This window comes from Stegastes partitus, unplaced genomic scaffold, assembly GCF_000690725.1.
Source record: "Stegastes partitus isolate 25-593 unplaced genomic scaffold, Stegastes_partitus-1.0.2 Scaffold32, whole genome shotgun sequence".
Lineage (NCBI taxonomy): Eukaryota > Metazoa > Chordata > Actinopteri > Pomacentridae > Stegastes > Stegastes partitus.
Window position 1 is genome coordinate 1,333,239 of NW_007577763.1, and position 27,338 is coordinate 1,360,576.

The 27,338-nt window shown below is 44.7% G+C and overlaps 2 protein-coding genes across 3 annotated transcripts in view; one reads left to right on the forward strand and one right to left on the reverse strand.

The window, feature by feature from the left end:
• The window catches only part of lsamp (limbic system associated membrane protein), a 523,212-nt gene extending 516,799 nt beyond the window's left edge, over window positions 1-6,413 (forward strand). For both annotated transcript variants that reach the window (XM_008299969.1, XM_008299966.1), the window contains one exon: window positions 2,427-6,413. In XM_008299969.1, the coding sequence (XP_008298191.1) occupies window positions 2,427-2,524 (98 nt within the window). In that variant the 3' untranslated portion in view covers window positions 2,525-6,413. The remainder of the gene's footprint in view (window positions 1-2,426) is intronic.
• Window positions 6,414-8,578: 2,165 nt separating this feature from the next.
• On the reverse strand, window positions 8,579-22,268 carry gap43 (growth associated protein 43). Its single transcript, XM_008299992.1, has 3 exons — window positions 22,147-22,268; window positions 14,642-15,287; window positions 8,579-9,834 (listed from the first exon to the last, which is right to left on the reverse strand). The coding sequence occupies exons 1-3, from the start codon at window positions 22,174-22,176 to the stop codon at window positions 9,755-9,757; spliced, it is 756 nt and encodes a 251-aa protein (XP_008298214.1). The 5' UTR covers window positions 22,177-22,268; the 3' UTR covers window positions 8,579-9,754.
• Window positions 22,269-27,338: the final 5,070 nt, after the last annotated feature.

The following is a 27,338-nucleotide window of genomic DNA, read 5'->3' on the forward strand; positions in this document are numbered from 1 at the left end:
GACTGCATGTTGACAAAATAGAAAATGTCTTCAATTTGCTTAATTCAATCAAAATTCCAATGTTTGGGTTGAACATTCTGGTCACATGGTTTAGACGTCATAAATGTTTCAGCAGGTAGAGGAGAAACTGCATTAAACTGACCATTACTGGTAATATGAGCCACAAGCCATGGCAGCAAATACTGTGGTCTGGTCTTAATGTCTTCTAGAAACATCTCCTGCAGCATTTCTGTATTTGTTTGGCTTTTTGTTGTAGTTGAATTTAATTTTTTCTTCATTTTTTGCGTCTAGTTCTGCATATGATTGAGTTTTTTTATTCCTTTGTAGCTTTGTTTATCAGCGTGTCTTTCTTACATTTGTTGTGTGTTTAAAAAAATAAGAAAAAAATAAAAACCCTCCAGTGAAGCTTTGTACCTGTTAGTGCTGGAGGACACATGAAGAGCGGAACAAGCAGTCGACACCAGTGACTGAACGTTTTCACCTTGAAACTGCAGCACACTGATGACAGTCTCTAAAACACAGATTCTGCAGGTTGTACTTGTCAGCTTTGGTCCTTTAGGTTTGTTAAGTTGCAGTAAGGAGCTTTCTGTATCATTATTCTTGTTCACAATTGACTTCTGGTTCAAACAAGAACGGCTGAATTACTCCATCGTGCCATTGTGTGACTTGCAGTAGTTCTACAGTGTTTGAATAGAGTCCTTATATAAGAGAGACAGAGAGGGTGGGGACGTCATAGATCTGCACATTTTAGCCATTTAAAGGTTGGAAGGTGGTATTTCTTGATTAAAATATGTAACTCTGGGGTTTCATTATAGACGAGTGAGGGACCCAAGCTCCCCAGTTTACGCCTCCTCTGTGCTGTGCAGCATGAACCGGCCTCCGTCGCTCCTCCATGAGCACCACATGGCCAGCAGATGTCACCAAACCTCCTTCAAAGTCGCTCCTTGTATTGTCTCGCGCAGGCTTCGGCTCAGTTATTTGAATAAGCCGCTTACGCCACAGTTTTATAATTACTGACTGCAGTTCACAAAGACTGAGCTTAAAAAGTGGCCTTTTGTTTACTCTGGTGCAGACGTCAGGGAAACAGAAAAGGAAGGCTGAACAAAAAGTCAGAGTTTTAAATCCGTCTATCTGATGCACTGCAGGATGTACAGACAGTGATGAAAAGCACAAGAAGTGCATGGAGGACAAGCGTGCATGATGGATTTATAATGAAGTATAATCAAGTGGAATTACAGAGAAAAAGTCATCGAGTTTTTCATTTGAGCCGCTGCGGTGTTTAAAGGTAAAAGACGTATCTGCATTCACATCGGGGTGCAATTTGGTCCACGTCTCCGCTGTGATGATTAAGGAACAGAACCATGATGCCACATCTGAAACAGAATGATCTGGGTAATGTCTTTGCACATTTCCCACAGAAAGCACTTTCCTGGTCAGTGATTCTGAATCTAAGTCGTCTCCTGGGTTCTCCTACATGTTGGATGCTGCATTTGCTTCATGGAAAAAAGGCTGACAGCAGTAGCAGAGCTGCATATTGTTGGTTTATTTGATTTTGAACCCTATTGTTGGTCACAAAACTGGTCAAACTTTTGACCTTTTTGTAATTAGTTAGGGGCTGCAAGGTGGCGCAGTTGGTTAGCACTGTTGCCTCGCAGCAAGAAGGTCGCCGGTTCGCGTCCCGGTGGGGGCACCGGAATCTTTCTGTGTGGAGTCTCCATGTTCTCCCCGTGCAGCGTGGGTTCTCTCTGGGTTCTCCGGCTTCCAAAAAGTCCAAAAACATGTTGAGGTTAATTGGTGATTCTAAATTGTCTGTAGGTGTGAATGTGAGTGTGCTTGGTTGTCTGTCTCTAAGTGTAGCCCTGTGATAGACTGGTTACCTGTCCAGGTGAACCTGCCTTCACCCTGAGTCAGCTGGGATAGACTCCAGCCCCCCATGACCCTAGTGAGGATTAAGCGGTGTATAGATAATGGATGGATAATGGATGTAATTAGTTACCGATCATTCTACAAACTGATGTATGTAGAAGACAATAATGTAACAACTGGCCGATAACATAATAAAAGTCCTGAATCGAAAAGATATGACATGATCAGTTCAGGACTTTTATGACATTATCGACCGTTATTACGTTATCGGCTTCAACAGACGTATTTAAAATCCAAACTGTGTTTTTTTTTTTCTTCTGTGTGTGAATCCTACTTTGCTGCAATGATATTTCTGACTCAGATAAAGTTTAAAATCAAATATGATATCATTCGTAGAAGCACCAGATGAATACATTTGCACTCTTCTGCCAAACTCCAAAACTCGTTGATGTCATTCAGTATCTTGTCTGAGTGGATGCTCACCACAGCATTCATCGGTTCCTTTAACGTCTCTTTTGTGTCTCTGTCTTCGTCCTCTGTCTGTTTCTCTCTGTGTGCAGGACCTGGGACGGGTCGAGATATCAACGGCTCTGCCTGTGTATCTCAATCACTGTGGCTCCTGCTAGCCTCCTGCGCCTGCCTTTTCTTCAAGTGTTAATACCGCTGTCCTCCTCTTCCTCTTCCTCCCCCATCCCGGCCTTCCTTCCTCCCCTTCCTCCTCCTCCTCCTCCTCCTCCTCCTCCTTCTCTCCGACTCACCGACATCCTTATTGCTACCTTATTACCAACTTTTACCGCCCTCCTCCTCCCCCCCAGACTGTTTGCATCATGATACATAAACCTTACAGTATGTGCTCTCCAGCACTGCTTACTGATATTATGAAAAGCGATGGGTTACGAGTAAAATGTTATAGGAACAACTAAAAAAAAAAAAAAAATGAAGGACAGAACAAGCAAACAGTGCTCTTTTAAAGAATTGTTCTTTTTAATTCGTATGCACTTCTTTGTTTCTGCTATATCTTGTCTTCGGGGTCTGGACGGGGATCTGTTGTATTTTTTGTCCTCATGGGAATGAAAACAGAGGCAGCCCGCTCACTCGGATGCCAACAATCATTTGTCTCTAGAAGTGCTGAAGACATGAGGTATATTTCTTCTTACTCCCATAGATGCATTATGTTAACTTAAATTGTAGATTTAACCGAGTGTTTAACCAGTGCATTAATGAGCGACATGCAAACTCTCTGCCAAATATACATCTGAAACTAACACACACACACACAGAAATCAAAGGGAAACTCCTGCAGCTGATTAAAGCTTTGGTATTGAAGTCTGTGCTACCATAATCCGACACCACTAAGACCGAGACACAAATGTAGAGCATTGGCCAGATTTCTCTCCGATCGATGGCGCCGTTTTGCAGATGCAGCAGTCGGTCGGGTTGCTGCAGTCGAGCCCAGAAATCGCAGTTTATAGAATGATCCTGCTGAGCTAAACCACGAGGAAGCTAGTTTATCTGGTGATGGATATCTATCTATCCTCATTCAGTGGCTTTGCAACCAACTCGCCTTTTATTCCAAAAAAAAAAAAAAAAAGAAATTCATTTGTTTTTCTTTTGCGAATGGAAAAAAAGAAACAGAACTCACAGTAGGGTACAACGACGCGTACTGTACATAGTAAAAATTTTGTATTTCTCTACGATAAGCAGCTGCCGCCGTAACAGCAGGAAGCGGAGGCTGCGGATGCACGCGGCCTGTTGGACGACCAGGCAGGCGTCGCCGTGCGGGTCGCCCCGGCCCGGCGGCGGGCTGCACCGCTACACACTGTACCGCACACAGTGTCCGCTTTTAGTTTATGAGTTTTAGGATCATTCTTCTATACTGCTGGAATTTGGATAAAAATGTATGACACCAATGAATGACTTACTTTTTAGTTTTTCTCAAAAAAAAAGTGTGTGTGTTTTAATATGAAATGGTACCGAAAAATTCATAATATATTGCTATTGAGGTTATTTTTCTTTTTTTTTTGTCTTTACCTCATTCATTTTAGTTGTCTGTATATATATACTTGAATCCAATGTCCTTATATATGAAAAGGCAAATTTTCTGTGTCTGACTAGGGTAGAAATTTGTTGAGGATTGTAGATCTCTCGAACCCTGATCTATCACGTCCGCCCAAGCCCATTAGACGTTTTAAAAAACAAAAAAAAAGGTCTAGCATAAAAAGAAGGTAGTTCTGTGCCGTTCTTATTGTACCTATCCTTGAGTTTAAACAAGTGCTGGCTTACATGATGTTAGACAGACTGGAGTGTTTCGCTCCTGATGCTCCTCCGTGTTCCAGGAATTCAGTATGAGAGCAGAAACCAAAACGAATACTGAATCCGATTCCCCCTCGACGGCCATCCAGGCCATTTAGCTGACGGCCCCGTTTTTACAAAGTAGGACCATTAAATCACACGTCGCGTAGAAGATTTTCCCATCGTACCTTTGCCAAAGCTTTGGCCGATCACTGATTTCTTTTATTTCCTTACGAACAAATTGGTTAAATGTGTTGATATTTTGTAAAACTCACACGAAGATCTCTCCAAGAGTGCAGTTCTTAGAGGAAGCAGCTCAGAGGCCACAGCTGTTGACGAGACATACTGAAGCCGGTGCACTATTAGCCACCTTCTTCTCTGCCATCCGTTCTGACCTACTGTCAGGTGACTAATAGGACTCCGGCGCCCGGCTCAGCTCCTCGACTGGAAGTGTGTTCGCGTCTCCGCCGAGATAGTACTAGTACTGTAAAACACACGTGTAATTAATGTCATCCTCGTCATGCATTCAAAGACTTGTTCCCAGTGTTTTTAGTGTAAATGCTTCTGAGGCCATGGCTGTGTGACATTGTAGTGTTGGTAACGCCATCTGATCCAGTCTAATTTTCATGGGTGGAAGTGTAGAAGCAAAGACTGAAACCTGAAAAAAAAAAAAAGCCAGTTCCAATCAAACCGAAGCATTTAAACAGCTCCATTTCTATCAGCTCCATCAACAAAAACAACAATATCTCACAATCAGATTCTTCAGTCTAAGAAAGACGCTTGTTCTTATGCTTTCGTCGTGCTTTTTTTAATTTATTTTTTACAACTGAACAAGGGACTCCTGATGTTTTTGTACTACATTGGTATTTCTGCAGACTCTCTGACTGCTTCTTAGCCTCCGGCTAGCCCATACTTGAGGATGTTACTGTAGTTTATCAGCAACAGCTATCTTCTTACTGTAATAAGAAGCGAATGATCTGGAAGCTGTGGTGAAATAGTTCTTCATGATCGGTTTGCATGAGCGGGGTCTGTGCTACGCGTCTGATCCGGTGAGTCGAATTGGAAAAGAAAAACAAAAACCACTCAGGGCAGAGCAAGGCTGGCCTTGGGCAGATGGGCAGACAAAGTAAAAGATGTTTTTTTTTGTGGTTGTTTTTTTTGTCGTTTTGCTGGAGGAGACTCTGACAGACCGCCAGAGCAGGTCTCGCTCTCCAAACTGTGCTCAGCGTTTATTTTAACCTGCTCGGGATGCATGATCGCTGCGTCGCGGCAAACAGTCTGTTGATTCACACGTTAAACTGAGCGTCTGTCCAGGTGGTTTTCACCTGAGGCTGAGCTCGCCAACGTGGATGTCAAAGTGCGTCCATGCAGGTTAAAATCAGCTCAAACAGCACCGAGTTACACACTTGAGACGTAAAAGCCATGGAGCTCTGTCTGGTCCGTGAAGCAGAAAGGAAGACGTGTGTTTCCATCGCTCATTCAGACCAACAGCCAGCCTACGGACGCAGCACCAACCCCCCTGTAGACAGACGTGGACATCTACTGAAGACTGTAGATACAGCTTTCTAGTTTACTCTTGAGCTTTGCCTCAAAGCATCGCCATCGCTTCACTGTACAAAACTGGCTTACGTACGTGCGCGTGGAAGTTCCCATACATGTGAGGCATGAGATCCATAACCAGTTGGCGCAGCAGCCAGCTCTCTGCTTTCCGACGGTTACGGTGGTAACCCTCCTGTTTTAAGTTTAGACTCTTCTACTTTTTCTTTCCCTCCTCTGTGTGTATATACAGTATTATGTTTCTACAGTAGAATGTTGTAAAGTCAGCGAATCCATAAGCTCGTGTTTATACAACTCCACATTTAAAAATTTAAACAGCAAATGTAACTATCATGTTTGTACTTCCCTTCCCTGCGTCACGGGGAATTAAGATTCAATCATGAATTATGACACAGCAATGTCCCGGTTTTTTTTCTATTTTACTTTACTTTATTATGGCATAAGGTAATTGCAGTCAGTTTCTAAAAAAAAAAAAAAATGATATGTAATAAAGGTATATGAGAACATGTTAACAAAATAAAGTTGTTTGAATTCAGTGTTCTGTATTTGAATGTGACTTGAGATGTCGGGGCAAGTAACCTCTTTTCTTTTTCTTTTCTTTTTTTTTTTTGGAGATAGCTTGGAACACACGGGATCCTATTGGTACTGTTGTGTTAATCACCATGTAACATGCAAATAAAATAATATATGTATTGTTATATTCGCTCTGGAAGACATTTTTGTCCTCAGAAAGTGTGAGAGATGCATCTGAGATCCAGCTCATTACCGAGGGAATGCTCCATTTTCACGGTCTGGTGCCAAAGACAGAGACTGGTGTTATCGACACCGCATATGGCGACACATTAATGACAATATGGCACGTTTGGTTTCCCCCCACATCGCTGTGCAGCGCGCCGCCACGCTGCAGTACCAGGTTTCACCACTAGGTGTCAGCACAAACCAAATGATGCTGCCATTAGGTTGCAGTGTTGGAAAGAAAGAGGCCATCGCTCTGCGTAGTCGATAGCCGCTGACTCTGAAGATAAAGTGAAGTCATGAGGTGGTGAAAGGTTAGAAACACACTTCTGTAGCTGCACAGCGTTCAGCTCAAACCTCCACATCAGCTGGAAAATGCAGGTGGGCAAAGCAAAGGAGGAACTCTCCTTTTCCTGGAGCAGCCGATGAGTAAAACATCTAATCTGCTATTGAGAGTTGATTAATGAGCATCTGAAAGTAATGATGTTCTCTATATATTCACAGTTTCTGATGCGAGAGTTCAAACTGGGTGGATTTCTTTCACTTTTGTTGCACAGGAATGGAGGGGCAAGACTAGCTTCAGTCTCAGAGTGGAGGGATTTAAAAAGGGAACTGCGGCAGAACAGTGCAGGCAGATAAGGCTGCAGGAGGAGGAAGGTGTGCGGCGGCGGCGGCGTTGGTTTGTGGCTCACAGGGGAGACGGCGACAAAAGAAACTTTTCAGAGGAATTATGCTCCTCTCAGTCGTGCTTATTCAGCAGACCGGCTTCATTAGCGTGAAGGTCATGGAACTTTTGTGAGGCCGCGGTTGGCATTTATGTAAACCTGGAGGTTACAACCGTTTCATTTTTACTAACTACGCTATCTGAACAGAAGTCACGTGGGCGCTGACGGAGCTTCCAGTCCGATGAGCCGAGTGCTTAAACAAATCATTCTGATGTCACAACATGAACACATTTAAATCACAGTTAAGACTGAGGATGTTGAGCTTTTCACTGTTATTCTGGTTACGATCAAGACTTTTAAACAGTGATAGAAACTGTGTCCCTGATTTAGGAAAACTAGACGTTTCAGATGGTTGGAACACTTTGACTGAAACTGGTGAAAGAAATATTCAGATTGTAGAAGCACCAATACAGCAGTGTGAGAATACTTAGTTACAGGTAAAAGTAAGTGAAATTAAAGAAGTGTCAGCAGCAAAACATAAAGCATGAGAGTAAACGTACTGGTTTGGTCCGTCTGACTGATATTTTATCGTCTAAAACGTTGTTCGTTTATTAACAGTGACAGTGTGTCAGCAGCATGTTAGCTGTTAGCATGTAGCTGCTGCAGGTTTGAGCTTCTTTATCTCCTGTTTAATAGGCAGAGACAACAGATAAATCTAAATAAAATAAGGAAAAAACTAAGATTGTCCCTGATTGCTGACTTTTGCAGAGTTCATAATCACCGTTTCATGGAGCTGTAACGACTCACAGTCCTCTGAGACGTGGTCCTGGCTGCTTTTTGTTCGATGTCGGAGGCCGAAAACGTTGTATGGGTTCAATTCTGAGTTATTTGTTGCATTTTTAATAAATGGTTATATTATCCAGTGTCTAAAATCATCGCCTTAAAAGTTATGCAGTAAAAAGTGCAATATTTTACTTTGAAATGCAGTGGGGAGGAAATATAAAGTAGAAGTAGTGCATCAAAATAGTACACAAGTACATTACTTTCCTGAATGCACCAGTGAACAATGAAACTGTGTGTAAACCGTATCCAGGCCAGAGATTTTGAGGAATGGACAAACAAATGGAAACAGTCTGATTCAAGGAGATTATTTACTAAAATTCTGATATTACATTTAAATGCCTTTTCCAGAATAACTATCGCTGCCTCCTGTCCAGATGTCAAATGCTCAATCTGTTGATTAAATATCTTATAAGCAGCGTTTACTGAGGTTTTGCAAATAATTTCTTGTCGTGTAACTAGTTCTACAGGAATGTACTTATACTTTATCATTTTACTTTAGAAAACCAGACTGTTTCGAGGAAGGGAGGCGTAATTTGTACTTTCTTGCCCAACAAATATTTCCAACCCTCTGAATTAGCAACAACTGGAAAAAAAAAAAAAAACTCCACAGTTTATGATGGTAATTGGCACATTTGCTTTATTTTGAAAACAGACATTGAAACCATTTTTATTTTTTCATATTTTTTTTTCTCACAAGTTTGAACTCCTTGATAAGGTTGAAACTGGACATTGCACTCACTGGAACATAGGAAAAGTATTTTTTGTTTGCTCGTTTGTTTGTTTGTTTGTTTGATTTTTCTTTTTTACTTTTTCTTTTTCGTAACATCAGTGCAAGAGTAATTTTTCCAATTCATATAAACTGTCATAACAACACCAAAGACATCAAAAAGAAGCCGCCACACCTCTTAAGTTTTTGTGACTGCGAAAAAGTTCCTCTCTGAGGGAGAGTTCCCATCATGCATCTGGTTCGATGGTTCATGCTACTGTTCTCACGTTTGGTTGGCAGAACACAAATCGTTATATGTAAGAGCCAGTTACATTCTATAGGTTATTATATGATCATTTAAATGGCAACAGGTCCTTTACTTGTAAATGTGAGTAAACAGAGTTTGTAAAAGGGGTGTAAACCGAGCTTGAATGACTCAAGCAGAATAGAGAGAGTAATAGTCTTGTCCTATATGTTGTCTTTTGGATTCAGGATGAAGCTGCCCAACTGGAAATGTCACACATTTAATGATACATTCTCTCATCCATGTGATGTGTGAGTACTTTAGCTGTTCGCTGTGCTCTCGACGCACTTGGACCGCGCCGAGAACTCGGGTTGCATTTTGAAACCTGCTTGTTTTTTGTGCGTGCATCTGCAGAACGGATTTTATTTGCAAAATGTGTTTAAAGAAAGTGCATTACAATGCAAATAAAGTACGGGGGCATTGGCAATGCATTCTAAAGGTGTCGAGATCCAGTTGGGAGCGCTCATCCTGTTTCGCTTACATGAAATAGTGAAGACGTGACAAATGGAGTCTTCCATCTCAGCATCATCACCGTCGGTATCAAGGTCACAATCGTTTTTCATAACAACAACATCATCATCATCATCACTTCCTCCTTGTATTAGCTTGAGCCAAAAAACTTCACGCTGGAAACTCCCCCAACATGAGAAAATCATTGCCACACAAAAAATGACAAACAAATAGAAACGGACTGCCCTCACATTGGGAAGGCAAAGAGCAACCTTTTTAGATTTTTGTTTTTGTGTTATTCTTCATACTCTTAATTCTGCTTTCGTTAGGTTGGACTTAGTCGTCCTTGGACTCGGTGGCCTCCGCTGCCGCATCTGCCGGGGTGGCCTCCTCTGCTTTAGACTCCTCTGCAGCATCTGTGTGGAAGCAGGAGGGAGGGAGGGAGGGAGGGAGAGGAAAGCAAAGAGGGAGGAGCAAAAGGAGATGTAGGGGGGAAAGAAAGGGGGAGATAAAAGGTGGGTTGGAGAGAGAGAGGGAAGAGGGAGGGAGAAAATTAGCCTGTGGAGAGGTTTCACATTGTGAAGCTGGAATAATACGGCTCTATCTGGGACTTTGGAGATAGCGAGCAACAAAGATTTCACACAACAGCTGCTACTTTTGATGTTTTAACCCCAGATGATCCTCTGTGTGCGTACAAAATCCCCAAAATGTGCGTGTTTTCATTCTGTAAGAGAGGAGCTGTGTAATTCCACGTTGTTCACAAGATGTCAGCTCGACTCAAACTGAGAGCGCGTCATTCAGAAGATGCAGCCGGCTGTCTGAAGTCCCACGTTGGCTGTGTAAATAATAAAGGAAGAGAGTGCTCCTAATGGACCCATGAAGCATTTGAACTGACATTGCAAACGCTAACAGCGGCATCTCGGCCTGTCACATCTGATACCGTGTGATGCCCTGAGTGTGCTGCGCTGCAATAACATCCAGCGGTGGCTCACTTAGAGGTGAACTCTGCTGAATAACGATCCGTGATGCATCACAAACACGTTCCTAATTGGGCTTCTTGGCTAACATTGCTGTGGTGCTTTAGATTTTTCTTAGTATTCTGGGGATTTTTTTAATAAATCCTGAACTGATTTCCAATTTGTTGCAAAGAAAAGTGTATTTAAATTAAGTACAAATGACTAATTTACACAAAAAAACCTTAAATTTACCAAAGTGTAACATTTACTTTATTCAATATATTTCTAATATCCATACGATGATCACATCATGTAGTATTTGCAGCACGTGTAACCCCTAAACATTTATTAGATGTATTCCTGTTGAGATAAACTGAGTCAATCTAGCTTACACCTACATGAATGTCACATATTCTCTCAGCTTTAGTCAATCCTGTTGGTCCATTAAGGAATCAACTAAATTTATGAGAGTTGATTGAAACTGTTGTCAAGGGTCGAGTCCCACTTTATTTAATTAGACTGGGCCAACTCATTTCACTGTATTCAAATTAAATGAAGTTGATGCAACCCAAGTAAATTAAGCTGTTACAAAAGAAATGCTGATTTTTTAAATTAAAATACACTGAAAATTTATTGAAAAAACATTTTTTTTAAAAACCCAACATTGAAATTCTTGCCGTGGGGTCTTTTTTTAATTTTTTTTTTGTACGTTCATTCACTGCAATAATTTTGGGATCCTTATTTCATTGTTTCAGGCTAAATCTATTATTCAAGCGCTCCTCAGGGCGGTGATGTCACACTCCGGTGATCTCATACTCTCATAATAGAAGGAGGAGACATCGAAGAATGACATCATTGCATCGGAGACTGGGGTGATGGAGTGCAAGGGTGTGTGTGTGTGTGTGTGTGTGTGAGTGTGTGTGTGTGTGTGTGTGTGTGTGTGTGTGTGTGTGTGCGCGTGAGGGCGAGGCAGAGAAGTGGGGCGATCATGTCTGTGTCAGTGCTTTCGCTAATGTGCGAGTTGTGTGACTCAAGACGGCGTGAGTCATAGCAGATCTTTCAGGTAAGAGGTAATTAGCTTGTTAGCCGCTATGACAGCTTTGAGAAAGTCCTCCTCTACAGCCACTGAACTGCGTGATGCAAACACAATTTCACCCAATTTACAGAGCCGGGGCCTGTCAGTCCTGGCGCTCTGACATCAGTGCCACCTCGGTTACCTACACCGGCGTTCGCTGTTGACTGAAGTGCCGGTTCGGTTCTGTTGCTTGCATTTGCATATAAAGACTGCAGATGAGTAAACAAACAGCCAAAGTGTTTGTCCATTCTGCCCGCCGACTTGTAAGTTTTCAGTAAACAAAATTAATGAGACCGTGACGAATAATTTATTTTGTCAAACAGAGATGCAAAGTGGAGCTGAAGAAAAAGAAAGTAATAGGACTAAGCACAAAATTCACTCTGTAAGACGACTTTTAGTTGGAAAAAAACGTCAGTACGCACGACTCCATCCTGGATCTGCTGTTTTCATCTGATACCGCTACTATGCCGATGACGCCCAACTTTATATATACCATTTGTTTGTCCTGAGCCGTCCTTTACCCGCTTGTAAACTGCATCTCTCGCCTTAGTTTCACTGTCCTTAATCAGAACATTTTGTGTAAAAGAGATCCTCGCTGCTGGTCAAAAAAGCGCTATGCGGTTTACTCCAGTGTTTGAGCGTATTTCACCTCAGGCACAACATGTGGGTGTCAGCATGGACTCTGATCTCACTCCTCAGCTGCATAGTATGGATTCTATCTGAGCTACAGAGAAGCCTATACATGGTTGTATTATACCAGCGAGTATTTTTCCATTGAAAAGATGTCAGCTATGGTCAGCAGTGAAAGGACGCTCAGAACAGGTTCAAAAGCAAAACTTTTTTTTCTTTAACTGACTATTCAAAAACATGTAGACATTTACAATTCACCGGGATTTGGAACATTTTCATCGACTTATGTGAATGTGGTTGTCATCATTTTGGAGGCGATGCAACAACAACAATAAGAAGGTCTAGTGAGGGTGAGCATAAAGGAAGACACAGTTGAAGTATTGCTAAGGTGGAGCACCACAAACTGATGCTGTTTATCCTGGAAATGCAGTCGACACGTTCTGCCTTCAGACTAGTTGAAGCTGAAACTGGCAGGCACTTGTACATGCTTGTTACAGCAGATTTACAGCACAATTCCTAATTTTGCATTAACTTAATTTGTTGAAAAGACGTGCAGACCACATTTTAGCTTCCAGTGCAACGTGACTTTCCTTTACTTTTATCAGTATTATCTCTTTTTCAGTGAGATTTCGTGACGTGTTGATGCTGTAGCTGGATTTTAACAGGCGTCAGACATTCAGACCTCGACTTGTCTTCAACTAGAAAACACTGTTTGAATCCTGGTTGGTGCTCATGGAGTAAGTCCTTTAGACTGCTTCAGTGCACGTTTCATTGGTGTCCTACAAAAACTCTAGATGTTTATTTTACTCACATTAAGGATAAACTTTTGCAGAACCCTCAGATCTCATTGCTCACTGTTGCCGACTGTACAAAGAACTAAAAGTTGTAGTGAAGCAGCTTTTTGCAGCACATGGCAACACATCAGCTGAGGTTTTTAACTGACTGTGAAAACTGTTTTATGTACAGCTAGTTATTAGTAATTGATTATCTACTCTACCGGAGGATGAGGAGTGGGATGAGTTCATGGCTACTGTGCTTTTTTTTCACTGTATTAAAATTTTTTTTGCCATTTATTATTTTAGCTACCTCCTCTTTTAAAAAGTATTTTCACATTTTAGCCGGTGTTCACGCTTTCTGCTCTTGTTTTTGTGGGGGTTTTTTTTTTGGCATTTTGTCTTGTGTGAATATGATGACAGTTGACTAGACCTGAAAGCAGCAACACAGACCATCGTTGGGGGAGAATCTGGATCATGCCCAGGCGACCTCATGAATTTTTCAGACGAATCAGAGTACCTGGTGTCCTTGTGCATGTAGCGGCAGCCTGTGCGCTAACAAACCTTAACCAAGTGACTTAGTTATAAATATTCATTTGCTCTCTGAGTCACTTGAGTTGTTCCAGCAGATTGTGGCCAGCGGTGGATTCTTAATTAGCAGCTCTTTGTCAGGTAGTGTTTGTTTGTGACAGACTTCCCCGGTGTGGATCGTGACCAGTCGGGATCATTAATCATTCATTTAAATCAGAGCACCTGTTATGTGCGCTGTGCTCCATGCAGGCCAGCTATCCCATCGAGGTGGTAACTATGACAACAGGGAGACAGTGCTGCCTAGGTGACCTAGTTTCTGTGTACTTCTCCGGTTGGTGTGCGAGTGTGTGTTTCCCACCTCACACCCCCACCGACTCCAGACTGAGCATGCTCCATTAGCTACCTGTCTGACCCAGTCTGAGAGTCCTTGGACCAGAAATAGGAGTTCATGTCAAGTGTATGTTGCGAGGGTGTGCTAATATAATTCCCTCACAGTTCCCTCCCAGGTTTCTGTAATGCTTGGACATCACATGGTGGTTTGCTTTGAAATCTATTAGCTGGTATTGGTCCAGACAGAAAGGATATTTATACATGCTGGGATTTGTAACAAGGATTTAATTGGGTAATCAGTTTCCCCTAATATTTGTCTTTCAGTTTGAGTAATTCACTACCGGTGGGTTAATACGCCAGTCCTGCAATCACAAAACTGCTCTGAGCCCGTATGAGATGCTCATGAACCCTGATAATCTGCAAAACATGCCGCTTTCTCATTACGCAAACAACACATCATTGCCTCCGAACAATAACACTGATCATTCCCAGGATAAGCCAATCTCATTGTGCAACATTCTTGACCAGTGCTAATCATTTCCCGGCCTGCATTTCTCTGCCTCATCAGTATGGAGTTTCCATCTTGCAGAGGCTGCGATACAAGGCTGTCTAATCTAATATTGAGCCGAGTCTCTGTGTTAACCAGTGAATGGTGGAGCACTGCCAAAGATCTTTAAATCCCAAAGACTCAACAAGCAGTTATGTCCTGTGGTGCCTGCCAAGCAGACTACAGGAAAGCTCACCTATTCTTCTTTATGAGATTTTTACAGTAAGTAATTGCTTCTTAATTGGTGGAAGTGTCTGGAACTATTTTTGCCTGTGAACTCGATGCCTGCGCCTACATGTGCAAGCGGAAGTGTGATCCTGAGAAGCCGCCTGTACTTCCTACCCGAATGGAGCGCTGCCATGATCTGCATACCTCGTTTACCTTTTGTTTGGTTGGGCTCCTCCTTCTCAGCTGTCGGACTGACAGCAGCAGGCACATCGGCTTGTCTGGCCTCCTCCTTCTTCTCTTCGCTCTTCTCCTCCTCCTTCTTCTCCTCAGCTGTGGCTGTGGTGGGACTCTTGGCTGCCGCCGCTGGAGCCTCCACCTCTTTGGGCTTCTCCTCAGCTTTCTCCTCTGCCTTTGGCTCCTCTTTCTGGGGTTCGGAGGGCGCCGTGGCGGCCGTAGGAGACGCAGCAGCCGGGGCCGCCGCTACAGGAGATGTCGCTGCGCCTGCGGGAGAGGTAGCGGCAGCTGCTGGAGAGTTAGCGGGCTTGTCTGCCACTGGGCTTTTGGCTTGGCTTGTCTCCTCCTCCTCCTTCTTGGCCTCCTCTCCTGCGGCCTCCTCCTGTTTAGCAGGTGCCTCCTCTCCCTCCGCTTTCTTTGCCTCCTCTCCTCCCTCCGTTGCCTCCTCTGCAGCAGCGGGACTGTCTCCCTCCTTCTCTTCCTCTCCGTCTTTCATCTTTTTCCGAGTTATGTGTCCACGGAAGCTGGCCTGTATTTTGGTGGCAGCCTTGTGGGCCTTGTCCTCAGGTTTGTTGGTGGTGCCATCCTGTTCAATCTTCTGGTCCGCATCCTCATTCTTCTCCACCTGGTAGGCAAAAGACATCACAGCAGGTTAGCACCGACTGTAAGCAGTGGTGGAGGTCCACTGTAAACCAGGAAGAGTTGTCAAATATCCCACTACTGTAGTGGTTTCTAGCTTAAGGATGATCATCCCTACACAACATGCTGGCATACTTTTATTTGGGCTTAGAATCCTACAAAGTTCATTACATAATGTAGGTATGTAATGAACCGAAAGGTCAGAAGTCAGAAAAAGACAGAAGCCTATGCTGTTAGATGGGATTTATTGGCTAACTGAGTCATAACCATTAATGGAGACTTGTAGAGTGGGAAATGTTGGGTTAGGGTTTCAGGACAAGTTTGGAGTAGAGTTAAAGTGTAGGATGGGATGAGGAACAGGGTTAGGATAGTACACAGGGTTATATTTAAAAGGGGTTCCATCATATTACCTTGGGTAACCGGATCCATAGCTGTCCATCAAATACTGGGTTGTGCTATGAGTCATATAAATCTAATGAAAAGAAATCAAATCAAATAAAGGAATGAATGATGAGCACTGAAGGTGGCAAACAAAATGAATCAGTACATTCAAAATGAATAGGCAAACAAATCAAGGTAAAATATTCTCCAGCCAAGGTCCAACTCATCAAAAGCCTCAAATGTGCACCTCAAATGAAAGTGAAAAAGCATAATGAAGCAAACACAAATTGTCAAATAGCATGCAGGCTGTGCAGAATCAGTTATTCCAAGTGATAAAGATGTGAAGAAACAACAAAATCCATATGGTCTGGAGTGTTTTGTCCTGTCAGGTATGAACGCTTTGTCAGGAGCCAGTGATTGGTTTGACAATAGAATGAATCTACAGCATTTGGTCGTTTTATGTGCTGGAAAAGGGGCGATTTAGTGCCATTGTGAATCATGAAAATAGCAGATGTGTGTGCAGGTCGATTGTCTCCACATAATGAATCGCACACAGTGTGATTTGGCGCGCAACAAATGACTCTGGGCATCTATTGCTGTTATTTAATCCAGTCTTAAGGTTGATATTGTGCTCTTGATAATGGCGCTGAAATAGATTTAGTGAATAATGAAACTTCAATGTGCACCCTCTCCGTGGCATCCATTGTCGTAACCCTGTGTTTTCGGCTAATGGTACATTCAGAATTATGAGCAACAAAATGCAAGTGTTCAGAATCGAGGCTCTTTCTTGAAAATAATGAGCCCATCTCTATTCTCTAGGTACAGTAGCAGCTCCATGTCTGGCTGCTAGGGAACGAGCTGCCTGCTAGAAATCTCCTCAGCATTCGCTGCCATACCCCTCCCAACCATCAAAGGTTACCTTGACAACCAGAGTGCTAACTCATCACGGCCCTGTCTGCTGGTTGGTGCTATGAAAGACTATATGTCACCCTGATTGGCAGTGCACCTGACCCCTCAGGGGAGCGGACCAATAGGAACTCATAAATCAAGCGACGCAATCAGCATGGTTAAGGAGGGGTGGTGATGCAGCGGCAGGGTGTGGTGGGGGAGCCGCTGGGGGGCCAAAGGGGGTTATGTGCATCAGATGTTGGTAGTCCGTGTCACCGAGCAGCAGCATCTTGTTTAAGGTCGCTGAATCTGAGCGCTTTTCCCGATCCCTCGCTCTGCTCCTCTGCCGATACCTCCTGCCTCTAATAGTGTCATTATGTCGGATATGAGGTTTGACTTGGACAGCTGCCTGTGTGAGGAATCACATCTGCGTGGCATGATTTAAGAGCCGGAGGCACTAAACCAACATGTCTTCTTCAGGGTCAGTGTGTCAGTGCAATATTGGAGCAGCGAGGCCAAGGTGCAGCTGTATTGGTATATTCACCTCCTCCACCTTTATTCTCCGGGGTTCAGGGTGTAAATCCTGCCCCGGGCCTTCCTGCAGTTCTTAATATACACGAACCTCCTGAAGCAATTTTGTGCAACATAATATTAAAGGAAATGAGAAAACATGAAACATACTGCCGGCTGTGAGAGGGATGGTAGATTTTTAGGAGGCTGATATCGCTCCTCAAACATACGGATGTATATTTCAAACCTGAACTGGAGCGGCTTATTTAACAATCAGCTATTAAATGTGGACATAAACTTTAGCCTCCTATTAGACCAGACAACAGGGAGACAGACAAAGCACCGCCGCCACACCCTCTGCTCTTAATAATATGCAGGTCTCCGGTGACTTATTGGGCTTTTACTATGCCTGATCTCATAGGTACTTACAATTGCCAAAAATTTGACCCAAGCACTTAACTCTAAATAGAATTACTTACTGGCTGCATTCGGTGAGTCAGACGGACGGAGAAAGAAAGCGATGGATGAGGGTGTTTGGGAATATGGGGGTATGACATCATTATTGGAACAGAGGGGATGTCATCTACTTTAAAGATGGGGATGCGTATGAGTGGAAATGTAATAAAATACCAGCCGAGTGCCAGATGATCTCATATCAGCGCGTGAGGACGGGAAGAAACATCAACATCATGGTTCGACCACAACTGTGGCATCATCATTTGAATTATTGATATTTGTCTGTGCATCACCCTTCAGAAGTGCTGCGCTGTGATTTCCTTCATGGACCGTCGGATCGACTGCTGAGACGCTACACCTGTCATAACAAACTTGTGCTGTAATATACAGTGTCGCAGAGGTTAACTGCTGCCATTGGCTGGATGTAACGCGCCGAAGTCCCATATTGTCTCAACACGAGCGCTATTTGCTGCCTCTTGAAGACTCTGACTGTTAATTGAACCCTGGTCACGTAGCCTCCTGCAGGCGCTTTTCCACTCGGGTGTCTGTGCGGCACACATTTTCATTCATAAATACAGCAGCACATCCCAAAGGTGCGACACACCACAAGGTACGCGCCGCTTAAGTCTTCACGCTGCGACCGCTTCGACTCTTCCTTGATTAATTTGCAGTGAGACAACATGTTTGCTTTATCAGGTTAATCAAATGACTTATTACAACTAGCCTGCAGTGCTTCCTCTTTGAACACGGCCTCTCTGGTTGCCATAGTTACAGTACATTAACCGCTGAAAACTGTTTTTTTATTATCTCACGAAATGTGGAATTTCTGCAACATAATAGTGCTGCTCTTGCAAGATTGTAAAAGAGATAATTATGCAATCCTCGTGCAACTGTAGCAGCTATAGTATTATGCAGCAGCATTGAGCGCTCTGTGCCATATGTAGGTGACCGAGCGCCACCTCCATGTTCAGAATCTAAATGTGCACTCGCTCACAGGTTACCTCGAGACAGGAGTGCCATTCACCGCAGGACAAACCCCACTTTCGGTTTTGCCCCTAAACGTAACGTATGTTTCTGCTAAAGCGTGCTCATCGTGTAATCTGACGGCTGGATGTGTCTATCAGAGCTTCGCCTATCGGCTGCAGTCTGTTCTCTCTCTCTCCCTGTCTGCCTCTGTCCTTGGGTGGGCACCGGCTGTCGTGAGAACCACACCCCAGAGTCAATGGCTTTACCGATTTATCCACAACCACACACACACACACACACACACACAATCACCATCCCCCAATGGTGACACACAGTAACAATCCGCCACCTTCCCACTGCCTCATTGAGAGTGCCATTAGGGACTTGTTTCAGGCGGAGGGGAGGCGGGGAGAGACCGTGGAAGACACAGTGGAGCGGTGAGGTTAACGCTGGTTGAATTACCACAGAACCACGGCTAATGCATACACAAGACGTGCATATAATCATTTTTTTCATTATCCTGATCCGTTCAAGTGGGAGACTCTCTTTTCACCCCGCCGCTCCGCCCAACCCCCGGATCACATGCCGCTGGCAAAGAGGGGAGAGAAATATTAAAGGTAATATTTGCATTTGTAATGATGGAGTTAAAGGAGCCCCTTTTATCACAAACCCAACAGGTGAATGTATTTCCTCTGGAGTCACTTTAAAGTGTAATTATGGAAGATTTGTGTGCATTAAAACTGATCTCAGAGGTAAAGCAATATTTAAATAAAATGGAAAAACTCCCCCAAACATTTGTCATATTAGCACAGTTCCCAAGCAGGCAGGCAGGCAGGCAGGAGAGGTAGCATTAGCCACCCTGCTGGTGGCACACATATGACAGCTCTCTCCTTAAAACCCCAGCGTGATTTCAATGGCTGTCTGCTTTTCTGCAACAGCAATCCAGACAGCAAAGAGCAAAGACTGGCTGCTGTCTGCAACTGCTGAATATCTCATTCTTTCTCTTTCTGTCGTCTTTCACTCTATTTCTCAGCGAGGCAGACTGCTACCCACTCATTCTCTGCCTCACACACACACACACACACACACACACACACACACACAGCGGAGCACCACACCCTTTTAGCCGGCTATCTCCTGCAGTTGAGGAGAGGGGGGCTCAGGTGGTGACTGCCACAGCCCCCGCTCGCCATCGCTTTCCCCCGCTCTTTCTCCCCTTTGACGGCGAATTGATGAGCGATGTTAAAGGATGCACTGTTTCTTTTACGACGGCCCGGGAAAAGATGCTCCGCAGCAACTAATAAGCGGCCATATGCCAGCCTCATTACATCCTCTGGAGCAGCCTTTAATTCAATTACACCGGCTCTCTCCCTGAACAAAGGCTCTGCAATCGCCACTGATCTCATAGGAGCTGGGGGTGAGGATGGGGAGAGGGAGGGAAGGTGGAAGTGGGGAGTGATGCTGGAGGAAAGGGGCAAGGGGTTGGACATGGTGACGGGGCGGAGGGGGAGAGGGAGGTGGAAGCAGGAACTGGAGATGTGGGCTGTGGCCGGAGCTTTGGCTGAAGCCAGGCTAGGAGGAGGGAGTAGTCGTCTGTCAGGTAGCCCGGCAGCCCGTGGCTTTGAAATCACGGTTTGGTGTAAAAATGTCAGAGCTTAAACTGAAAGTGGAGGCAGGACAGACAGGTGGGGTCCTGGTGCTGAGATGTCAGGATGGAGCTGGAGTTGGAGGGGAGCTGATTGGTGGGATCTGATAAGTTCTGCTCAGTTAAGGAGATCTGGGTTGACGTGAAGGAATTTAAGACAGACCTGGACTTAGAAGGGACTGTGGTGAATTCAAGTAAAAAATTAGGCTACAGAGGAGACTAAATTAGGAGCTCGTAGCCACTCCCATAAAGTGTAGATCAACAGCACTTAACACCCCACAATGGCAGGACCCACAGCTATATTGCCATGTTTTAAAGAGGAAAATCAAGCTCTTTGCTCATCCATCCATGAAGACCACAGAGTCTGTCTGGATTAATTTATGCTCAGATGCAGGAGCAGGAGGATAAGTGCTTGTACGCCAGGAGGATATTTTTCCCCGTGGTGAGATGTGCACGCTCGAGGCAGCGACAGCGTTCTGTGGGAAAAGCCAGAGCCTCACCCACATGGCTGCAGTGTGCAGCATGCCGGCTTCTCTCCCTTCCTCCTCTTTTTGATCTCACCTTCGCGCCTGCTCACCTCCTCCAACCATCATCCCTCGCTCTGTAACCGCCACATTTCCTGCCTGGTTGCAGCCGCCGTCCACTCTCCTTCCCTCTTTACTTTTCTGCCTTGCTGCATGCGTGCCTCTCCCTACCTTCCCCCCATACCATGCAGATCTCCCTCCCTGTCTCAGTCCTCGTTTTACTTCTATTTCCGTGCCTTCCCTCTCTACATCCCCTCGCATCTTTTCCCCCCCTACACTGGTCCATGTGCACCAGCCACGCTCCACCCTGCCGCTCGGTCTCTCCCCGCTTGCCTCCCTGCACCTTGCTCTTCCTGCATGTCTCTCCACTGGCAAGCCTCGCTTCCTTTCTCTCTCTCTCTCTCCTCCCAGCCAGAGCCGATATGACTCATCCAGGCTGACATTTAAGAAGCAATCAAGTGCCATCGGAATCCAGTGTGTTATGAGTCTGATAAAATCATAATCAGTCTGAGATAGCAGCAGGAACCCGGCCCTGATCACACACAGAACCACCATGATAGCTGCTGGAATCAGTGAGAGCCACCTTCCCCTCCATGCAACACCTTTTTTTTTTGTTTTTATTCTCTACCGGTGAGGCTGGCCGCGGGTGGCTATAAACTATCCAACGCCACCCTTTCACACCCTTTAAATGAGTGCACACTTCATAGTACCCTCCATTGACAGCATCCACTTATAAAGCTGGAGGGCTATGATAATCCATTTATACTCATTTATTCCCATTGTATTCCCCCGAGGCCGCTGACATGATGGTGCTGCTCACTCAATCCGTACCCCACCCTTTTTTCTCCTCACTGTGGAAATTTTCTTTTCCTGTGTCACCCATTTCTGCTCGAGATAACACAGTTACAAAAGACTCCAATACCCCCCCGTTTAAGGCATCAATTAGGAGAAACACTGTAGGTTGATCTAATTAACGTGGAGCACCGTTAACAATGGAAGATTACGCAGAGTTCAACAGGGCTCCTGGATGAAACACAAAAGAGTCATTCAGCTTTGATATTAAAGACAAGACAGAATCTATCAAGTGCCTTTCAATAATCTTTCACTTTTTTTTCAAGCACTTGATCAATAAGAGGGAATGGCAGCTGCCCAAGATCGAGTTACAGTCTTGTGCCTCTCTGCAAGTACAGTGTGAGGTCTGAGAGGCATTGTGGCAACATCCATTCATGCGGGATAATCACATTAACTAGGCGTGTCTGGGCTCTGTGGCTACATTTCTATAAAGCCCAACCAGGCCCAAAGTCAAAGCAAATTACAGCAGCAGTAGCATCTTGTCTAATCTCCCCTCACCGCCCCTAATCTGACTAACAACACTCACAAAGTTCAGAGTTGAGATTTTTGTTTTTTTCTTTTCTTTTCGTCTATGAGAAAAAGAAGCAGAAAATACTGATGAAAAGCAAATCAGAGCAGTTTACCGGTTTGGTTCTTCTTATGCAGCACAGCATAGTTGTAGTTGTAGTATCCTCCCTTTTTCTTCTCTGCTTCTTTCTTCCCTTTTTTTTCTCCCTTTCACTTCTTCTCTCTCACCCTCTCTCTCTCTCTCTCTCTCGCTCGCTTTCGTGCACACTCTCTCTCTCTCTCTCTCTCTCACTCTCTCGCTCTCTCTCTCTCTCTTTCTCTGGCTGTATCACCAGCTAGGCAGCCCAGTACATTTACTCATCCCAGTTTGCACACACACGCTCTTCAGTCGGTCTGCCTGGGCGCAACTCTCTCACTCTCTCTTACTCGCTGCCTGACAATGACTACAAGCCCACCCTTTAAACCCCTCCCTTCCCCTCCATCCCTCTCTCCTCCTCTCTTCCCTTCACACTATCCCCCTCCTCCGCCTCCTCCTCCTCCTCCTCCTCCTCCTCCTTCTCCTCCTCCTCTTCTCGCTCATAGTGATGAACCCCCCCACCTCTTTTAGATCAGCACTCCTCTTTTCTACATCTTCTCACCCTCCTCCTCCTCTTCGCTCTCAGCCTGGCTCCAGCTAAAGCAGCGGCCCCACCCTAAAAAGGCTCTCCCTTATTAACTGACTGGATACCTCCAGTCAATTTGCTGTTGCAATGATGGATCTCTTCTTTATTATTATTGTGCTTTATTTTAGTTTCCTCTCCACACCGCCACAGCCCCGCTGCTGCTGCTGCTGCTTTCATTCCCTCCTCCTTCAGCGCACAAGAAACAAAAAAAAAGTGCTTCCCAAATGGAAGTTGCCTCCTCTGATTGCTCAGGCTCCCTCTCAGACTGTGTGTTATAGACTCTCTGGATCTCAAATCGGTGTTATAAGCCTGTGAGCTCCGCGTCCAAATTACCACGGCGATGCCAAAAGCATGTTTTCTGGCACAGCCGGGAGCAGCTCTTGCCAGGAGAGACGTGTGAAAGAGAGCAGTGATGATCGCGAGGCGCATTCATGCATGCGCGCACACACACACACACACACACACACACACACACACATACATATATACATGCATGCACACACACACACACACACACACACACAGTCTCTGTGCTTTTAGGACACGTCACCCGCACCACCAACCCACCCACCCCTCCATACCCAGCGCTCTCTGTTCTCATGGAAACACCAGCAGATAGACTAGAAGAGCAGAGGAGGAGGAGTGTGAGAGTGATGGAGAGAGAGAGAGAGGGAGAGAAAGGACTGAAGGTAGGAGGAGGAAGCAAGAAGGCCGGGTGTGGCAGACAGGCAGGAGGCAAACTGCTTCTCTTTCCCTCCCCCCTCTTTTTTTTTCTCCCTCTGCGTCCACATTTGCACACACTCTGGTTTAATGAGCGGGTACCGGGCATGCATTATCCCCATAACTACATTTATAACCATCACCATACAGGGAGGCTTGCAGGCGCATGCTCATGCAAACACCCACACTCTGTGTTTGTCTTTCATAATACACACACACACACACACACACACACACACACACACACTCTCTCTCTGTGGTGTCAGAAGAGTCCCCACCCCCGCTCTGACACCGGCGAGCACCAGCAGATGCTACAGACACAATGAGGATGGCAGGGAGGGATGGAGAACCGGGGGATAGACGGGATGGATGGAGGATCGAGGAGGAGGGAAAGACCTGAGGGGCTGTGCTCCGCTATTCTTCTCTCTTACAGGATTATTCCACATCCAGTTCACTGAGGGGAAATCATTAACCTGCACCGCTGAGCCACAGCCTTCCCGGTGGTCGCTGCTGCCACACAGGCAAAATCCAGCACCATCACTTGGCTGCACTACCTCATCATCTATGTGTCATCATGGTCTGCATCGGGCCGTATGACACAGTCGCTGTAATGATGCAGGCTTCTGCTGAGTATGCATGATCCTGCTCAGCACTGCCCTGCTTTACTTTCATGCACATTCACACTGAATGGTTGCCAGTTCACTGGCCCCCATTGGGCTATTCCACTGGAATGATAGCAGATAAGTGCCTCGCCGAAGGGAAGTGACTCTCTCAAAGTTGTCAGAGATCCTGCTTCTCAAACGTGCAAAACGCAGACGCAAAACCCTGAATGAAGAGGTGAAAATATGCAGAGTTGGTTTGATGAATTTGAAAACACTGTGAATCACGGTACGGCCTTCCCCAGTCATTAGGTTGTGGCTAAAACTATTAGAGAATAAGGAGCACAGCTGGAGGACCGACAGGAGCAACAGTTTGAGGATTATTTTACTGCTTCAGTCTGGTTTCTTTTTTTTTTTTAGCAAAACAGCCAAACATTCACCAGCTCCTTCATCTTAAATGGACATATTTGCTGGTTTTCTTCATCTTTAATTGTTGTAAAATAAATGTGGCACCTTAAAGTCTGTCTTTAGTCACTGATTAACCCCATAAACACAGTTTCTTAGAAGTTGCTGCCTCTATCTAGAACTGAACAAGTGACCATCATCTTACTAAAACATTTACTGCCTTTATCAATCTGTATATACAAAAGCGTTACTGTTTTATCCACTTTACCAAGAGATTTCCTCCAAACACTTTAAATAAATACTCTTTCCTGCATACTGATGAAGATGTTTACAGCATCAAGTGGCACTACAAATCAAATCCCCACAGCGGAAGCACCGCTACAAATCCTTAACAAGAGGAATACAAAACACAGTCGTAATCTCCCATTACAAATAACGGGGGCTATCTTAATGAAAAATAAAAAATTCAAACACTCAAGTCCCCAAAGGGCCGAATCAGGCCGAGGCTGGGCGGCAGCATCTGAAGACACAGAGCAGGAGTGTGTGGGATGCTCTTTGAAAACTATCCATCTGCAGTTGCAACACACTGGCCAGCGGTTGACTGGAAACCAACCCAGCGTAAAGCAGTCGCTCCTTCTCTGTATGCTAATGTATGTGCAGTCATTCGGCTGTTCTGCTCGCCAGCTGAATCTGCTGCTACACTGACCACAGAGATCAATAATGTCACACCGTCCTGCCGCTGCTGAGAAACAGCCGAGAAGCATGTCCTGGCAACGCCAACGGTCACAGCTACTTAGAGGAATCACAAAGTCATTTGTTATTAAACGTCAAGTCTCAAAATGCGATAATCAGTTCGCAGAGTGTCATCACTCAGCTCAAGTGTGCGTCTTTAAGAAGCAGCGTTGCTCTTCCTGCTTTCTATGAACTATTTCAACAGGAGCTCCTGTAAAACACCGTGAACAATGAGTTTGTTATGTTGCCACAAACACACTGCACTTCCCGTGACTAGTCTTCTTCTTTTCTTTTCAAAAACTAAATTAGGTGCTTGTACATGTGAGACAAGTCTATTTTTTTAGATGTAAATTATGCCCGGTGCACCTCTGAAGACAATCTGCCGTTTGTTGCATTGTGCGTCAACAATGCTTTCTGTCCTTTCAGACTGACTGTGATGAAGCTGCTCATTTGCAGCATGAAAGGTCACTGTATCTGTGAAAGACAATGAGATTCGCATGCAATCTACCAACTACACGTCACACAGGAATATTAAAGCAAAAGCCAATTACATGAAATGGACCATAACTACTGTAATCAATTATTTTCCCGTAGGATGAACGGAGCACAAATGTCAAAACTCAGGCAGTACAAATGACTGTGGAACACATCACAACAGCAGCGTCAGGCTTTAAACAGACACTGAGCTGTGCTTTAACTGCTGAAGCTCGTATGAACAAGTTATTTTTAGTTTGTGCTTTGCTTTAAATCAAGGCGTTATAGGGTCTTACAGGGCCAATAAATAACCAGACTCTCTTTGGGGTTGAGAAATAACTGCAGGAACATCAAAGGTCTCCAGCACGGACACGTTGTCCAGTTACTGAAATTAAACACTCCCAATAGAGCAGCAACTCGGATCAAACTGAAACAGCTGCAGCAGAGGCAACAGAAAGCTCTAAGAAGGGAAGTGCAGCGATAAACATCCCATTTTGAGTCTCAGGCTCAGAGAGGCCTGTCTGGTGTCTGGTGACTGACGTGGCAGTGATCCTGATTACAGAGATTGTCAAACAGCAAAGGACATAAGACGACACAGCTGCACTAAACCGTATTATTACCTGAAATGTGACCTGCGCTAAATGTCTCTCTTATTTTTGTTTTTTTCCTGCCTCATTATCACTTCAGCGAAACACTAACACCAGACAGGATAGAAACGTAAGTACAAGAGAATGATTCACAGATTATATTGAAGAGAGAAACCACAGCCGACTGTCAATGGGAGCAACATCTGATAGGACTAAATGTCAAAGGGAAGCATCACGATGTTGTAAAGATGCCTGTCTGGGTTGAAAAGCCTAAATCTGCTCTGGTTCAGTGAGTCTTTGGTCGGAGACTGCAGGTTAGAAAGCTTCAAGCATCTTCTGTGCTGCTTTAGCGGCCTGAACAGACACACTGACTGTTCACTCAGATACGTTTAAATTAGATTGTGCTGCAGCCAGAAATTTGCTGTCAAGTCAAATCCCCAAAGCTCGTAACTTTCTTCAGTTATGTTTTTTCTCCAAAGCTTTTAACGTACGGATGGGCGACATATGAAAGAGCAGGCACGAACCCTCGACCCCGACGGTGAGGGGATCTCATGGAGCATTCTGGTTCGGGTCCGCTTGTCCCGTCAGAGGGAAGAGTCGTTGCAGATCAATACAACGCTGTTCTGAGTCATCTTAATGTTATTTTAATACATTTCTTTGCTGATGGAAGCGGTCTCCTCCAGGATGACGGTGCCTCCATTAACAGGGCACCAGGGGTGACTGGATGGTTTAAAGAAAACGACATGACTCATAGCTAGCACCTTTACCAGACATCAACACCTCTGGGAGATCCTTACCATCGTGTCAGACAGCGCTCCCCAGCACCGTCAGCAAAACACCGCATGAGGGAATACGTTTTAGAAGAATGGTGTAGAGTTGCAGGGACTTGGAGAATTAATACCGAAGCTGTTCTGGTGGCATGTTGACGTCAGACACCTCCCATTTAGACACAGCATTTAATGTTGGTTTGTCCCTTAATGTGTCGCCCATCTGGATGTCACATATCTCTGTGTCACATGTCTCCAGATTTAACCCAGAATCCATAATTATAGTGAAGCTCATAGTGGGTCATCTGATGAGAAACATAATGGAAATAGTCTTACACGATTAAATAGCTGGATCTGATTCT

Coding starts and splice junctions, on each gene's coding strand:
- gap43 (XM_008299992.1), bottom strand. CDS start 22,176: ATGCTGTGCTGCATAAGAAGAACCAAACCG. Junction 15,288..22,146: donor GCATAAGAAGAACCAAACCG/GTAAACTGCTCT, acceptor TTTGCCTACCAG/GTGGAGAAGAATGAGGATGC. Junction 9,835..14,641: donor GGAGCCCAACCAAACAAAAG/GTAAACGAGGTA, acceptor GCTTCCACACAG/ATGCTGCAGAGGAGTCTAAA.